The sequence below is a fragment of the Typopeltis vanoorti genome, chromosome 5 (assembly GCF_054136105.1).
Source record: "Typopeltis vanoorti isolate ZY-2024b chromosome 5, IOZ_Tvanoo_1.0, whole genome shotgun sequence".
Classification (NCBI taxonomy): domain Eukaryota; kingdom Metazoa; phylum Arthropoda; class Arachnida; order Uropygi; family Thelyphonidae; genus Typopeltis; species Typopeltis vanoorti.
Genome location: NC_143553.1, coordinates 7,925,346 through 7,942,466, shown reverse-complemented (window position 1 = coordinate 7,942,466; position 17,121 = coordinate 7,925,346). Strand labels below are relative to the sequence as shown.

The 17,121-nt window shown below is 36.6% G+C and overlaps 1 protein-coding gene across 4 annotated transcripts in view; it reads left to right on the top strand.

Moving 5' to 3' along the window:
- LOC150106214 (neuroglian-like) overlaps positions 1 to 17,121 on the top strand; it is an 888,579-nt gene that overhangs the window by 676,031 nt on the left and 195,427 nt on the right. For all 4 annotated transcript variants that reach the window (XR_016548353.1, XM_090393042.1, XM_090393040.1 and 1 more), the window contains one exon: positions 3,162 to 3,284. Coding sequence is in view for 3 of the 4 variants with exons in the window: in XM_090393042.1 (XP_090249168.1) it covers positions 3,162 to 3,284 (123 nt within the window). In the remaining variant the exon portion in view is untranslated. The remainder of the gene's footprint in view (positions 1 to 3,161; positions 3,285 to 17,121) is intronic.

Below are 17,121 nucleotides of genomic sequence, written 5' to 3'. Positions count from 1 at the left end.
AACTTGTGTGACACAAACACAAGTCAAAATATATATGCCCACACATGGGTGGTGAACCAATCAAATGAAAAAAATTAATTACAGAAGAAAACTTCACTTAACTGCAACAAAAATATAAAAATTAAAAAATGGAATCAAAATTTAAAAAAGTGCCTTGAACCCCCTAAGGACCTTGCACTTACCCCTGGGATATGCATACCACACTTTGAGAAACATTGGTCTAGTTGGCAATATCCAGTTATTTGCTGATGATGATAAATTGGGGAAGGTGATAAGAGAAACAGATTCATGTTTATGAATTTAGGGACACAAAACACACATGTTGAAATGATTGCTTTACTTATTATTAATAAAATAACACTTGACGTTTCAACCCCTGTATTGAGGTCATCGTCAGAAAAATACATGTAGATATAAAGACAAGCTGCATGCTCTTGCACTCTACAAGGTAAATTGAATCTACGCTGTTAATTGATCTTTTACTTAGCCTGACCTCTAGTGGTAAAAAAAAAAAAAAAAAAAAACACGAAATATCCAGAGTGGAGTACATGGGCAAAGAGGGCCGTGATGTTATGTGGAACATACTCTGCTCCAAATATTTCATGTTTCAAAACAATTTTTACCTTCAAAAAGAAGGTACAGCCATGGGCTCACCACTTTCCCCCCAATAGCTAACTTTAAGCTCTAGAGTCAGCATGCCTAAAGCCTAAAATTTGGCTCAGATATGTTGATGATATTTTTGCCATTTGGCCACATGGACACAAAGCACTAAATACATTCCTTAGCCAAATAAACAAACAACACAAATGTATCCAATTCACCATTGAAATAGAAAAAAACAACTCTCTTCCTTTCCTAGACACACTTGGCACATGTTGCAGTAGACTGAGAAGGAGAGACAGCCTGAGGCAAGACTCTCTTTCTCAGTCTATTCAAACCCACACATACACAGACTAGTACATACACAAAAATTCTTACCACCATCCAACACAAAAACTAGGTGTCATAAGCACCCTTAAACACAGAGCTCTAACTTTGTTCAAATGAGCAAGCTCTAAACCAGGAATACGAGATCATCAACCATACATTTATAAAAAAAAATGGATACAGTAAAAAAAACTATTCACAAGCTCCGCCACAGAGACACCACTGAAAACCAAAAAAGATTTCAAGAATGCCATTGCCATTCCTTATGTTAAAGACATTTCAGAAAAAATAGACAGAACACTACACAAATATAACATCAAAACTACCTTTAAACCCCCAAAAAAATTAAGACACCTACTCAGTTCTTCCAAAGATCCTCTTCCACCCAGGGGTTTACAAAATACAATGCACATGTAACTTACCATACATAGGGGAAACAGGGTAAACCATCTCAATTAGGAAGGATGAACACAAACGACATTAAATACCTCCATTTTGGAAAAACCAGCCTTTCAGACCATGCACTCCAGACATACCACAGAATTGATTGGAAAGGTACCAAGTTCCTACATCGCACCAAAACCTGGTTCAAGAGGAAATTTAAAGAAGCATGTGAAATGCTCAAATACAATCCTAATCTGAACAAAAATGACAGCCTAACCATTCCAAGAATGTGGAAGACCCATTTACAACCATTATAGCAACCAGAACAAGCCAAAGAAAAATCTCAATATGAGAAGACTTGAAGTTTTTTTTTTCCCTTTAACATTCAATAGTAACCTGAACGGTACAAGTCCAGAAGAAAATCTTAGTATAGCAACCTGAACTGTACAAGTCTTGAAGAAAAGCTTAGTATGGGAGGACTTTAGCAGTTTTTTTTTTTTTTTTTTATTTACCACTAGAGGGGAGGCTAAGTAAAAGATCAATTAACAGCATAGATTCAAATTACCTTTGTAGAGTGCAAGAGCATGTAACTTGTCTTCATATACACATGTAATTTTCTGATGATGACATATCATCATCTGTGTTATTTTATTAATAATAAATAAAACAATCATTTCAACAGTGTTTTGTGTCCCTAAATTTATAAATATGAATGCTGATCACATATGTGTTACCTTAAAAGAAAGATATAAATGTTATAGCATCCTTTCAGGTTGACTAGAACAGACTGGTTCTCTGGGTAAATGACAATATCAGGTATTACCAAATGTCAAGTTATGTATTTTGGACTGAGGAAACTGCACACAGAATATTATATTAATGGTAATTTGCTGCAAGTAATCAACAAAGCTAGAGACTTGAAGGTTATTATCAACTTAATTGTAAGTGTGAGGACTACATAGCTAAGCTAGTTAAGAGGTGGGTAAGTGATCACATCAGATAACTTCCTTTTTCTTAAAAGTTAGTCTTAAAAGCTTCCCGGCCTGGTTGACTGAGTGGTTAGCATATCCACTCTCCAGCCAAAAGGCTACGGGTTCGAATCCCAACCTGGGCATACGTGTTTGTGATTGTCTGTGGAAATACTAGTGGTGGTGGTGGTCAGCAGTAGATGGCATTGGTGTAGTTGCGGCCATTTGGTGGTTTGAGTGATGGAGACAGTTGTAGAGCAGGTGCCCTCCTTCGATGAGTCTTTGGACTCCTTGGAGGTGTCATGTAATAATAATTAGTGTTCTTTTCAACAATGCAGTCCAGTAAGGCTACAACTGATGATAGTACTTCTCTGCAGTGCTGTGTAGTGTTATTCGTACTTTATTAAAGGTATTGATAAAGGCTTACAGTATGGGTAAAAATGAGATTTCATAGTTTAAGACTGGTGCTAGTAGAACTCTGTCATCCATGAAATATGACTAAGGCTGTAGTTTAGGAATCATATGATGCGAGGAGGATGGTACATGTTCTTCTCATATGGAGTGTTTGTGTTTATAAAGAGCTATAATTAGATGTTGCAAGTGCATCTTGGGTGAATGTATTCAAGGAGAGATATGAAGGAGGCATGAGTGACTAAAAGGAGCTTGCTGCCAATAAATACTTGAAACCATGGCAGAATCTGCATCATAATATTGATATTATTAGAGGATATTCACCGTTAGATAGGAACTTTTCTGTATACTATCTTGGTTTAAGATAATTTACATTATACTGTTTCATTATCATTATTATTTTTTTTTTTTTTTCATAACAGCAGTTCATAATTTCAAGGAGTGATTTTTTTTGTTGTTGTTTCTTTACAGCACCAGGACCAGTGGCAAATTTTGATGCATTTCCTATGGGTTCCGAGGCTCTTTATCTAATTTGGAAGAAACCTTTAGAACCAAATGGTATTTTGACAGGATACAGGATTTACTATGAGGAGGGTAAGATTTTAATACATTTTAAATTACAAAGTAAAATTATTATTATTATTAGCTTAGATTTCCAGTGAGTCATGGACTCATCAAGGGCAGCTATGAATCACTCGCTCACTACCCCCAAAAAGCAAACTATTCCACCACTCATTCACTGCTCTGTGAGAGAAAAACCTAGCTCTTACCCCTTTCCTGACTGTGAACAAACTTAACTTCCATGGATGCCCCCCGTTTTCTCTCCCCACCTTCCATATAACGAAAAATTTCTTCAGACGATATCCTATAACACCCATTCGAAAGTTTATAGATCTCTATCATATCACCCCTCTTTCTCCTGTTACCCAGAGTCTGTAATCCACATACTCGCAATCTGTCCTCATAATCTAAATCCCATAATCCGGATATAATTTTTATAACGCTTCTTTATCCTCTTGGAATCCGAGAGACTAAATTTCTGCACAATAATCCAGGTGTGGTCTTATCAAAGTCTTATAAAGTCATTTTGCCTTATAAAGAGGCAAAATGACTTCCTTATCCTTAGATGTCAAGGTTTGTTTCAACATCACAATCATCCTCTGAGTTGTATTTGCAACTTTTGCTGTGTGACTTTTGATGAATAGGAATTTGAACTGCAAATTCCTATCCATCAATATGCCAAGATCCCTTGCCTCCTCAGTTTCTTATAGCATAACCCCACTAATATAATGTGCCACTGGAAATCTCATCACGCCAAAGTGCATAAGTTTACACTTACTAACGTTAAACTGATAGCCATTTTCGTTTTCCCAAATTTCCAGCCTATTCAATAAACTTCTCTTGAATTCTGTTAAACAGTATTGTTAGGGAATCAAAGTGTAAATGCAAAGCATACATATATCATTTGAAAATTAGCTGAATGTTTTACATATCTATTTAAAATATTGAGATGAAAATTTGTGCATTGTGAATCCTAAATGTAGCTTGTTTAACATTACATTCTGATTTGAGTTTTTGATTTGAGAAAGAATCAGTATCTGCATTGTTTTTAGAATTTTTGATTTGGGTATGGGTTGTTTTGTATGGTGGAGTTCTGACTTGTTTTAATATCAGTTTTAGTTAGCTGCATCTTACTTGCTGTGTTAACCTTTAATTAGTCACATGGGGTCTATTTAACCAACTATCATTCAAGTTCAATTTCTGATAAAACCAATGATGGATTTTTGTTGCAATTTTGAGTAGTTGAGTTTCTTGCTGCTCCCATGCTGAATCATTGTGGGAAGGGCCATGACTCATAATGCATAGCATTATACATGTCCCGAAGGATATGTGCATTGCATTATGGGATACTAAGACAACTGATATGAAGTCATTAGCCTCTATATACAAGTAGCCCAGTCATGAAGTGACTTCACGTGCAAACTTTGTTTGCTTACACTTGGATAAAGGATGAAACCAAGAATATAATTTCTTGGCATCTTTAATTTATAGCATAACCAGTGAAAAAGCTTTCAACACCTATGTCTAATCCAGAGTATTTTAGTAATTAGGTGTGACATCATTAGATTACTTGTATATGGAAATATAACTTCTGCATTACTATAACCTTGGTATCACTTCTGTGCCTGCTCCCACTGATGACATTTAATGTTCATCTTTGAGTTTGCTTTCTTCCTAGGAAGTAGATGGGGCTCTGCTCAGTGGCAAGTTTTTTCATGTCACTGAATGCAACTATCACTGAGTTTTGTGTCCTGGAATGATTTAGATAAGAAGCAATGAGTTTAGTAGTCCAATCGTGAAGTGACTTCACTCACAAATTTTGTTTAATTATACTTGAATAAAGGATGAAATGAAGAATATAATTTCTTTAATTTATTCTTTTCTATCATCAACAGTACTCCATCACCTTTTTATACCATTTCTGCCTTCACGAAAAATATACCATTCCATTTCTATTCCTGTCAGGATGTCATCCTCATTCAACCAGGTCCTTATTACTACAATTTTTGAATGAATGAACTCAGTCAATGCAACAGTTTCATTCTACGCATTTCAGATATTTCTAACAGTTGATTTCTGAATCCATAATAAGTTTCACTGATACCATTTATTAGATGCGACTTTGCCATGCCTTCCTCGAGCCATTCCTCTCTTTCTCATTACCCATCCCGGTATCCTCTTCAAACCCATCTGTTTCCTCTACATCCCAGGCCCTACCATTCCTTTCTTGTTTACTCACACTTCCTCTTTTAGCGTTGACATTTCTCATGCTTTGTTCCCATCCAACATGACACTCCCTGTTTTCCTGTCTGTCTTGCACACTTGCTTTCTCATTCTCTACACTCATCCTACTCACTTCTTTACTCATAAGCACCACTTCAATTCCTCCTTCTTTACTCTTCTGCTCTTCCACTTCACTTCTTACCTGCACTGATCCATTCTCTGCACTCATTGCTCTCCATTCCAGCATCAGCCTTTCCAAATAACTCATACCAAAACCATACAAATGCAGTCCGTCACTCTTATGCAATTTCATTCATCCTTCAAACTTATCCCATCACACACACAATAACTAACTAAACTCCCTTTCTCTTCACATGGTTCTGCTAACATATCATTCATATTCCTTGATCTCAGCCTCATATTATCACTGTCATATCTGGGCAACACACAAAAACACTCTTTCATATCACACTATTATCTTTTATTCTTCTCAACATTCTTCTGATATCTAATCTTATATTCTCCTTGTTGTGAGTTAAATCATTTGTTCCTACTCCTACTACCATCTCTTTTGTTTACTTACTCCTCATTCAATGCTTCAAAAAAACAAAACTTGAAAATAACATTGTCTAATATTTAATCATTCACCACATTCCAATCACAAATACTACAAAGCACCATGCATTCTAAAAATTAAACAATATTTAAAACGAAGTTTTAAAGCGAATAAAAGTTGGGCAGCTCTCAGATGTGAACTGTAGACTAAAATACACAAAGATTATTGAAGGAAAAATGAAAGTGTTTGAGAACAGGAACCAAACCTTGGAGATTCAGTGGCAAGCCTTGAAGAAAACCCTGATTGATTCAGTTAGAGAGGCATGTGGTGAAGTTGTCTGCAAGGATAGAAAAATTAGAACTCCATGGTGGACACAGGAAGTTAAAGAGGCAGTGAAGGAAAAGAAGAAAGCACATCAAAGGTTCCTGGCAAATAAGTCAGCTTGTGCTCTTAGAGAATACAGAGACAAATGTAAGAAATCTAAACAGTGTGTAAAACTAGCTAAACAAAAGTCATGGGAGGACTTTGACAAGAACATAGAAAATAAATATCAAGAAGGTGGCAAAATATTCTGGAGGTTATTGAAGAAGCTTAGGAATGGAGGAAAGAGTGCTGTAAAAGGAGTTAGAGATGATATAGGTGATATGAAAATGGGAGAAAATGATATCCTTGAAGTATGGAGTAATTATTATTATCAACATTTGAATGCTATGCAGGAATCCATATCCATACTTGAAGTAGAAAAAGCCATCAAAGGCTTGAAATGTGGAAAGGCAGGAGGAGTAGATGATATTCAACCAGAAATGCTGAAGTATGGTCGTATAAAAGTCTTATAGTGCGTGAATTACATAGTTTAGAAAGCCTGGACAGAGGAATGAATTTCAGATAATTGGAGTAGAGCTCTCATAGTACCCATGTAAATTAAGGGAAATTAAACTGAATATGAGTATTACAGAGGTATTTCTCTACTGAGTGTTCCTGGTAAGATTTACACAAGTATACTTGAGAAACGTTTAAGAAGGATTGGAAGAAAAGCTTGGTGATGAACAAGCTGGATTCAGGTCAATAAGAGACTGTAAGGATCAGATCTTCACTTTACAACAAATAGTGGAGAAATCATGGGTATATAACAAAGATCTGTATTTAAGTTTTGTCAATTTGGAAAAGGTATATTGCAAGGTTCCAAGAGAGAAGCTATTCAATACACTATAGTTATATGGAGTCAATGGGGCATGATATCAAGCAATACTTAGTCTGTATTTGAGTTGTAAGTCAGCAGTTAGAATTGAAAGAAGTACAGGAAGATGGTTTAATGTTAAATCTGGTGTGAGACAAGGATGTACATTATCCCTTCTGTTATTCATTATCTATATGGATCACATTATGAAGAAAAGTGGTATTAAACATGATATCAAAATTGGAGATGTTGATGTCAGCTCTTTGCTTTATGCGGACGATGTTATACTTCTAAATAAATCCGCTACAAGTCTGCACGGTTCTCTGACTAAATTTAATAACTGTTGTAATAGATATGGTATGAAGGTCAGCAATAAAAAGACAAAGACAATGAAAATAGGCAGAATCATTGAAAGTGTCAACTGTGTTGTGAATGGAGAACCTGTGGAACAAGTAAAACATTTCAACTACTTAGGCACGATTTTTAGTGAAGATGGTAAATTAAATATGGAAATAGACAACAGAATCAACAAAGCTGGTATGGTAGGAAGTCATATGAATAAATTCATATGGAATAAGAGAGAAATTAGTCTGAACACTAAATTAGCTGTATACAAGCCAGTGTTCAAACCAGTTTTAACTTATGGATCTGAGTGCTGGGTCAGAAGTAAAACACTTGACCAAAGACTAGAGACCGCAGATATGAGAGTCCTAAGAAAGATTACAGGCATGAACAGATGGCATCAATGGCAATATCATATTAAAAAGGAGAATATTAGGAAAGAAGTTGACATTGTCGTCATCCAGCAATGCTTTAGCAGAGCTAATCTCAGATGATATGGTCACTTAAACAGAATGGGCGAGGAAAGATTAGCAAAACAAGTGTTCTCTGCCAGGTTGGCAGGAAAATGACCCAGAGGAAGACCAAGATATAGGTGGATTGATATGGTACAAAGTGCCTTAGACGATAGAAATATAAGATCTGGTAATGTTGGAGTTTTGACAGGTAACAGACTGATTTGGAGGAAAATTGTAGATAGGAAGTTAGTAATGATGTAAATTTTTCATGTAGTACTATCATATCCTGTACAACCCTTGAGGGTACATGGCAGGAATTTGATAATGATATAATTTTATTATTTTTATTATTATTATTCAGGTCTCCATGGAGTCAAAAAGACTCATCATAGGAGGTCCTTCCTAAGAAACACAAAGTCTATCAAGACTCATTGAGTGGAGGTACCTCCTGAGAAACACAAAGTCTATCATACCACTCCTTAAACTCATTGACCACCCTCCATGAAAAGAAGCCACTCCTCACCTTCTTGCATACAGTTTCCTTTCATAACTTTCAGGGATGGCTTCTTGTCATCACTCCTCCCCGCTCTTCAACCAAACGAAAGAACTCCCCAGTGTCAACCCTGTAATCACCTCTCAACAGTTTAAAAGTCTCAATCGTATCACCTCTCCTTCTTCTCTCCACCAAACTTTGCAATCCACATTCCCTCAGCCGATCCTCATTACTAACATGGTACAGTCCTGAAACCATCTTTGTTATCTGCCTTTGTACCCTTTCCATTTATTTATCCCCTTCAAATCCTGGGGACCAAATTTGAGAACAATAGTCTAAGTGTGGTCTCATCAGAGACTTATACAACGGAATGATAACCCTTTTATCTCTGCAGGTCAGTGCCCTTCTCATTATTGCAGCAATCCTCTGTGTTACCTTCACCACCTTTGCAAATGTTCCCTAAATTTCAGGTTTCTATCAATCATCAACCCCAGATCTCTTGTCTCCCCTACTTCCTCCAGTATAACTCCTCCCATAGAGTATGCAGCGTCCCATCGATGTTTCCTTACATTTTGTAACCTTACATTTTGCAGCATTAAACCGACATCCCCATTTATTTGCCCATCTATCTAGCTTATTCAAATCCTCTTGCAGGGCTACCACATCTGGACTATTATGAATAATCCTTCCCACCTTCGCATCATCCGCAAACAACTAAATATACCCTTGCAATCCACTGACAATGTCATTGATATAAAGGTCACACAATGCAGGTCCCAGTACTAGCCCTGTGGAACCCCACTTGTAACCTTCTGCTTCCTTGATATTGCCCCTCCACACAACTCTCTGATACCTATCAGACAGCTAATCCTGAATCCAGTTGACTAAACTAACCCAACATCTAAACCCATGTGCTGTAACTTAAATATCAACTTATGATGTGGCATCCTGTCAAATGCTTTTACTAAGTCTAAGAAAATGGCAGTATGTGCCTTTCTCTCATCTAATGCTCCTGTAACTTTATTATAAAAGGCTAGCATATTGCTAAAACAAGAGCGTACCTTCACAAATCCATGTTGACTCTCACGGATAACACCACCCTCATCTGCCCAATGCTGTATACGGTCCCTCCCTACTTTCTCCAAAATCTTAACAATTACTGATGACACACAAACTGGCCTATAATTAGACTCTTCCAGTCTGCTACCACTCTTATGCAATGGCACTATCTTACCTTCCTTACATTCTGTGGGCACCTTTTCCGCAGCCTCACTTTCATTGAAAAGCCAGGTTAAAGGCACTGTCAATTCCCTAGCACATTCTCTCAAAACTCGTGATGAAATACCATCCAGTCCCACAGCTTTACTGACATCCAGAGTACTCAGTATTTAAAACACTCTCTCCTCCTGTACATATAAACCTTGAACCTTCACTATCCCTCTAGTATTAAAACTGACTCCTCCAGGATGAAATACTCCAATAAAGTGTTCATTGAACAGTTCCACTATGTCCTGTGCATTGGTCACTCTATTCCCATTTTTATCCCGCAATATCATTCTTCCACAGTCATTTCTCCTCCTACTGGCCACATAGCTAAAAAATTCCCTAGGATTTTCTTTGGATCTTAGGGCCAGTCTCCACTCATATTCCAGTTTCGCCTTCCTTACCAGACTAATCACTCTTCTGGCCTGTGTGTTATATTCTTCTTCATGCATCTTCTCTTCACCTGTCTCCTTATATCTCTTCCATAGCCTCTTTTTCACATGCAATTCTTGCTTTCGCATGCAATTGTTTGTCATCCACTTTACTCCAGATTGTGTCCTCTTGTTCACTCGTGGTATACAACTTACCATTGCTGCTAAAAAATATTCTTTCACAATTTCCCATGCACTAATGATATCCCGGCCTTCCAATTCCTCCCTCCATGAAACTTACCCAAGTTGATATCTAAGACTATTATAATCACCCGCCTTATAATTCCACATACATTCCATTTTCTTTGATACTCCTGCATGTGTATTCATTTTCCAAGTGAAAACCATATGGTCACGCTCTCCAACTGGTGGGAGGGATGTCATCTCAGTTATTATCAACTCTTCTGATGCTATAACCAAATCCAAAACTCTTGAACCTCTTGTTCCATCTATTGCATGTTGCCTAAGACATTTGTCCCTCAAGAATTCTAGAAATTTCATTCCCTTATTGCTGCATGCATCATTCTCTCCTCAATTTATACTACTTTTTTTTTATCCTCAAATAACTGGTGAGTTGCATGGAAAGAGGGAATAGGCAACGGAAGTGATAAATGTGGTCATAAATTATCATAATAATGAGTTGAGGAGAACAGAAATAGATAAATATACTCATAAGTAGGTTTAATGGAATAAATACAGCATAGAGAATTAATTAAACACAGACTTTCATGTTTGTATTTGTTGCCGTGAAGCACAGTAGTTTTTTTTTTTTTTTTCATTTAATTTTCCATGGCATGGTCAGCAAGACCCAACTGACCATAGTTGTCATGGTGTATGTATTTCTTGCATTCTTCAGGTGGTTGTTGGCAGATATTCCAGTTTAACCATAACATAAGTTGCAAGAACAAGGAACCTTATAAACACAAGGGGAAAGGGGAAGAAGTGGATTCTTAGGAGAGCAGATAAGGGCAGCCAGCTGCCTTTAAATGCAGTTTGAAATTCGTCAGAGATTATATTTCTTTAATGCTCTACCTAATGTTTCTGAGGTGTTTAAAATATAAGGAATAGTAATAGTATTATTGTAATCGGCATGTTGGGAGGAATGTTATGATATGAGAGGAACAACTATTTTATTAATTTTTTGGCATTGTAGCCATTGGACAGGAGGATATAGTAAATAGGAGGCGAATTTCATTACTCAGTGTAAGAGACTATCACCTTGCCAGACTATATAAAAATAAATAAAAAAATACAATATATACATATATATAAAATTGATAAAAATGGGGAAAAAATAATCTTTAACCCATCCATGGTACAAATGTGTACTATAGGTTTGCTAATAACCTTTCAGTTGTTTGCTGATGATGCAAAGTTGGGTAGCAATAAAAAAATCAAGTTGATGTTGAGAGTTTGAAGGATGATTTAAATGAGCTGCAAAATGGGCAAAAGGTAATGGATGTCAGTTCAATGTGGAAAAGTGTAAAGTTATGCATTTTGGGATTAAAAGATCACTAACTGTGTACTACATTGATGGAACGGTACTCCAAAAGATTGATGAGGCTAGGAACTTTGGGGGTATTGGTGGATAGGAGATGAAGTTCATACGACACATCGCTGTGTCCAAGATTGCACATATACTTGGTTATTGAAAAACACACTAACATCCAGAGATAAAGAAGTTATTATTCCCCTTTATAAGGTATCGATACTTCCACATTTGCATTACTGTGCTCAAGTCTGGTCACCTGGATTCCTTGGAGATGAAGAGGTTGTGGAGAGAGTTCAGAGGAGAGTGACTAAGTTGGTGAGTGATGTAAAAAATGCTCCCTACATTGATAGACTGAGAGAGCTTGTGGATTGCAGAGGTTGGTTGATAGGTGGAGAAGAGGGGATATGATAGAAACATTTCAATTTCTAAAAAGTTTTTATAAGATTGATGTAGGGAAAATATTTCAGCTTTGTATTCATATTTATGAATTTAGGGACACAAAACACACGTATTGAAAAGATTATTTTACTGATTAATAATAAAATAATAACTTGACGTTTCGATCCCTGTATTGATGTCATCATCAGAAGGATACATGTGTATAAGAACCAAGCTACATGCTGTTGCACTCTATACAGGTAAATTACATATACATTGTTAACCAATCTTTTTTCTTAGCCTGCCCTCTAGTGATTAAAAAAAAAAAAAAAAAAAACTCTGCTAAAGTCCTCATGTACTAGGATTCTTCTGGAATTATAGAGTTCATATTGTTATATTACGATTATCTTCTGGATTTGTACAGTAAGGTTGCTATTGAATGTTCAGGGGAAAAAAAAAAACACTTCACCAAGTCTTCTCGTGTTGAGATTTTTCTTTGTGGTTGCTATGAAGGTTGCAGATGGGTCCTCCACATTCTTGGAATGGTTAGACCATCATTTTTATTCAGATTCGGATCATGTTTAAGCATTTCACATGCTTCCTTGAATTTCTGCTCGAACCAGGTTTTGGTGCGGTGTATAGACTTGGTACCTTTCCAATCGATTCTGTGGTATGTTTGGAGTGCGTGGTCACAAAGGCCAGTTTTTCCAAAATGGAGGTATTTTATGAGTCGTTTGTGTTCATCCTTCCTGATTGGGATGGTTCGCCCTGTTTCCCCTATGTATGGTATATTACATGTGCAACATATACTTGGCACATGTTGGCACATATATTATGCACATGTAACATACCATACATAAGGGAAACAGGGCAAATCATCCCAATCAGGAAGGATGAACATAAACGACATAAAATACCTACATTTTGGAAAAACCGGCCTTTCTGACCATGCACTCCAAACATATCCAAAATTGGTACCTTTCCAGAATTGATTGGAAAGGTACCAAGTCCCTACACCGCACCAAAACCTGGTTCGAGCAGAAATTCAATGAAGCATGTGAAATGCTCAAACATGATCCAAATCTGAATAAAAATGATGGTCTAACAATTCCAAGAATGTGGAGGACCCATCTGCATCCTACATAGCAACCACAAAGAAAAATCTCAATATGAGAAGACTTGGTGAAGTGTTTTTTTTTTTTTTTTCCCCTGAACATTCAATAGCAACCTTACTGTACAAATCCAGAAGATAATCGTAATATAACAATATGAACTGTATGATTCTAGAAGAATCCTAGTACGTGAGGACTTTACCGGAGGTTTTTTTTTTTTTTTTAAATCACTAGGGGGCAGGCTAAGAAAAAAAGATTGGTTAACAACGTAGATGTAATTTACCTGTATAGAGTGCAACAGGATGTAGCTTGGTTCTTATACACATGTATCCTTCTAATGATGACATCAATACAGGGGTCAAAACATCAAGTTATTATTTTATTATTAATCAGTAAAATAATCTTTAACACGTGTTTTGTGTCCCTAAATTCATAAATATGAATTCTGATCACTGTGTAACCTTAAAAGAAAGAATTTCAGCTTTGTGATAGTGATGAAAGAACAATCAGTCATTCCTGGAAATTAAGGAAAAGTGTGGTTAACGAGGGTGTGAGAACTAGATCTTTTGCTTGGAGGCTGGTGAATGAGTGGAATGCCTCAGTTGTGAGTTCTTCGTCTGTAAATGAATTCAAGAAGAGATATGATAGATATTGTTTTGATAGTTTGGGTCTCCCGCAATGAGTCTACTGACTCCATGGAGATACCTGTAATAATAATAACCACATAAAAAATATATAATAAATAAATGAATGAATTTCGGTGGTGAGGGAAGCTTGATTGAAACAGAGGTTGGAGGCTCTGTTGACAAGAGTTAACAATACCATATGGTTGAGGGATGGGGATATCAACCTATGTGGGTGGATTTTCTGTAAACTAGAAAGGAAAGGGTGCTATTGGGAAGATACGTGATTAGAGTATCTAGAAAAGGCAGAGTATTATTTGCTATTTCTATAGTGAACCAGATTCTAGTGCTGTCTGTTGGGGTGCAGAAGGAAGAGTCTAATACTGTATGTCTGAGCCATGTGGTTAAATTGAGAACATATCATCAATGTATCTCAGCCAGATAAAAGGTTTGAGAATCAGTTGTTTTCTGATGATGCAAATTTGGGAAGAATTATAACACACATGGTGATGTTAATTCCCTTCAGGAAGATTTCAATGGTCTTTTCACTTGGATGACCAGTGAGTGAAGATATATGGATAAAATATATAAGTTTAATATAGATAAGCACAAGTTGTTGCAATTTGTTGTCTAAAGATATAACAAGACTGAAGTTTAGACATCACATTACAACTGCTGAAAAGACTGCACATCTCATTGTTGCTATGATAAGAAGTATATTGACCAGTAGCGATAAAGAGTTGGTTATAAAGCATTGATTAGACCACACCTAGACTGTTCTGCTCAGATTTGGTCATCCAGTTTTCACTGATGTAGAAATTTTTAAAGGGGGAGATGAATGACCAAGGCAATGTCAGGACTCTGGAATTGGTTATGGAGAGAGAAAGGAATGTAAATGTCATAGTTTGGTGGATAGGCAAAAAGAAATTTTATGATAGATATATTTAAGTTAGCGATGTGATGGATTTTATCAGATTAATACAGAGTGGATTATGAAAAGACTTGAAGGTGAGAGGAAAAGACAAAGCCCATCCCTGGAAGTTGTATGAAGGTGTAGTGAAGGGTGTGAGGAGTAGATTTTTTACATGGAGAATTGTGGATGAATGGAACACATTATGAATGTGTTGTGAAATGCTGAGAGTGTTATGGATTTTAAAGTTTATTATGATAAATATGCTGTTGGTTAAGTGCACCTACCGCAATGTCTGCTGACTCCATAGAAGTTAATGTGATGATGATGATGATGATGATAATAATAATAATAATAATTATTATTATTATTATTATTTTACAATTCCAAAGAGTCCAAAGTCTCATTGCTGGAAAGCACTTTACACTACACAACCTGCTGCCATCTACTACTCACTAATACACTACATAATCACCCATGTTACACCATCTTTCACCATTAATAGTATTTTTGTCTGTTAATTATGTGTTCTCTGAACAATTTGCCTTTATGCAGAATGTAAAGCCCCAAGTTTTTGGGAGGGTAAAAAAACTCTGGTATCTCCATATGAGATCAGCTAAGTAACCTTCACTTGAAATATTCTTATTTTCTCTATCATTATCAGAGACATCCAGGGAGTAAAGGACTATCGAGGGAAGGCCATACGTCAGCTGTAATTTCTTCTCTTAAACTCATTCACACTAGATGCACTCATTACTTCAACTAGCAAACTGTTCCACTTACCCACTGCTGAAAGCTAGATTTTTCTCTGAAAAATCTAACTCTCAACTGTACATAAACTTGTCTTCCATGGATGCCCCTTGTCTTTCACCACCTTCCATATTAACAAAAAATTCATTATGCGATATTTTATAACACCCTTTAAGAAGTTCCTCTTTCTCTTGTTTAAAAGTGTCTGCATTCCACATACTCTCAATCTGTTCTTGTAATCTACTTCCATAATTGTATCATCGTTGGTCTTTGCACCTTTTTCATGGCTTCTATATCCCTTTAGAACACAGGAGACCAAATGCACAGTAGTCCAGGTGTGGTCATATCAAGGCCTTGTAATAAGACAAAATGACTTCCTTATTGTTACATGTCAGTGTTCATTTCTGGAATTGCAATTATTCTCTAAGTTGTATTTGCAGTTTTTTCTAGATGCCTGTTGAACTTCAAATTCCAGTATCCCTAGCTGTATCAGTTTCTCTAAGCATAATTCCACCAATATAATATGCTGTTGGAAATCTCATCTGTCAAAGTGTATAACTTTATACTTATTAACATTCCTGAAGATCATTATCATTTGCTCTTATTTCCAACCTCTTTAAATCATTCTGTATGTGCTGTACATCAGTAATATCCCTGATTGCCCCTTAACTTTGCATCATCATCAGCAAACAGTTGAACATCTCTTGTCGGGTCTTCCCCAATATCGTTAATGTATAGATTGAACAGCGATGTCCAAGGACTGATCCAAGGGGTTATGCCACTAGTCACCTTAAATCTGACAGATGCATGCTCCCCCCCCCCCCAAAAAAAAATACAATTTTTGACCAATTCCTTATCCAGGTGAATATTTTGGCAGGATAGTAACAACAAACAGTGGTGGAGTGTTACTTATGAGAAGTGATGAGTTGAGTCCTCTCAGAGTGGAGAATTTGGAAGGAAATGGTAATCAAATCATAGTTTTGAAAGTGTATGGTATGAGGTGGAGGTAGGCAGGACAAGATTTTTAGTTGGATGTTGCTATAGGCCTGGAAACACAGAGGGTGACAAGCAGGAAATATTTTGGCAGATCAGTTTGGTGAGTGCAAAGCAAGTGATCATTATGGGAGATTTTAACTATAGCAGTATAAACTGGGAAGAGGAAGCAGCATATAGTAATAAAGGAAAGGAATTTCCGGAATTCTTCAACAAATGTTTCAGGCAACACATAGTAGAGGGAACACAAGTATCAAGAGTCTTAGATTTGGTCCTTTCATCATAGGAGCTCATTGTAACCAAGATATCAATCTTGACCCCCATTAGTGAGAGTGACTGACCATGCAGTCTTCACTTGGAGATTGAATAGACATACAGGAGTTTTGAATAGGAAGAAATTTATGTGGAATTAGACAAGGCAGAAATCAGCTTAGGGTGTTTCCATGGATGAAAGAAATGCAAGGGATAGTCATTAGTGCATAACGCTAGCAAAGAAATATTTATCAACAGCAATGGAAAATAGTATTCCTCAAGTGAAAGAAATAAAATGATTTGATGTAGAGTGGACGACTGATGAAATAAAACATGAACTGCAGATGAAAATGAGGTTGTGAAAAACATACAATGAGAGAGGTGGAAAGCATTTCCATTAGAAATATGACTCAGGCCACG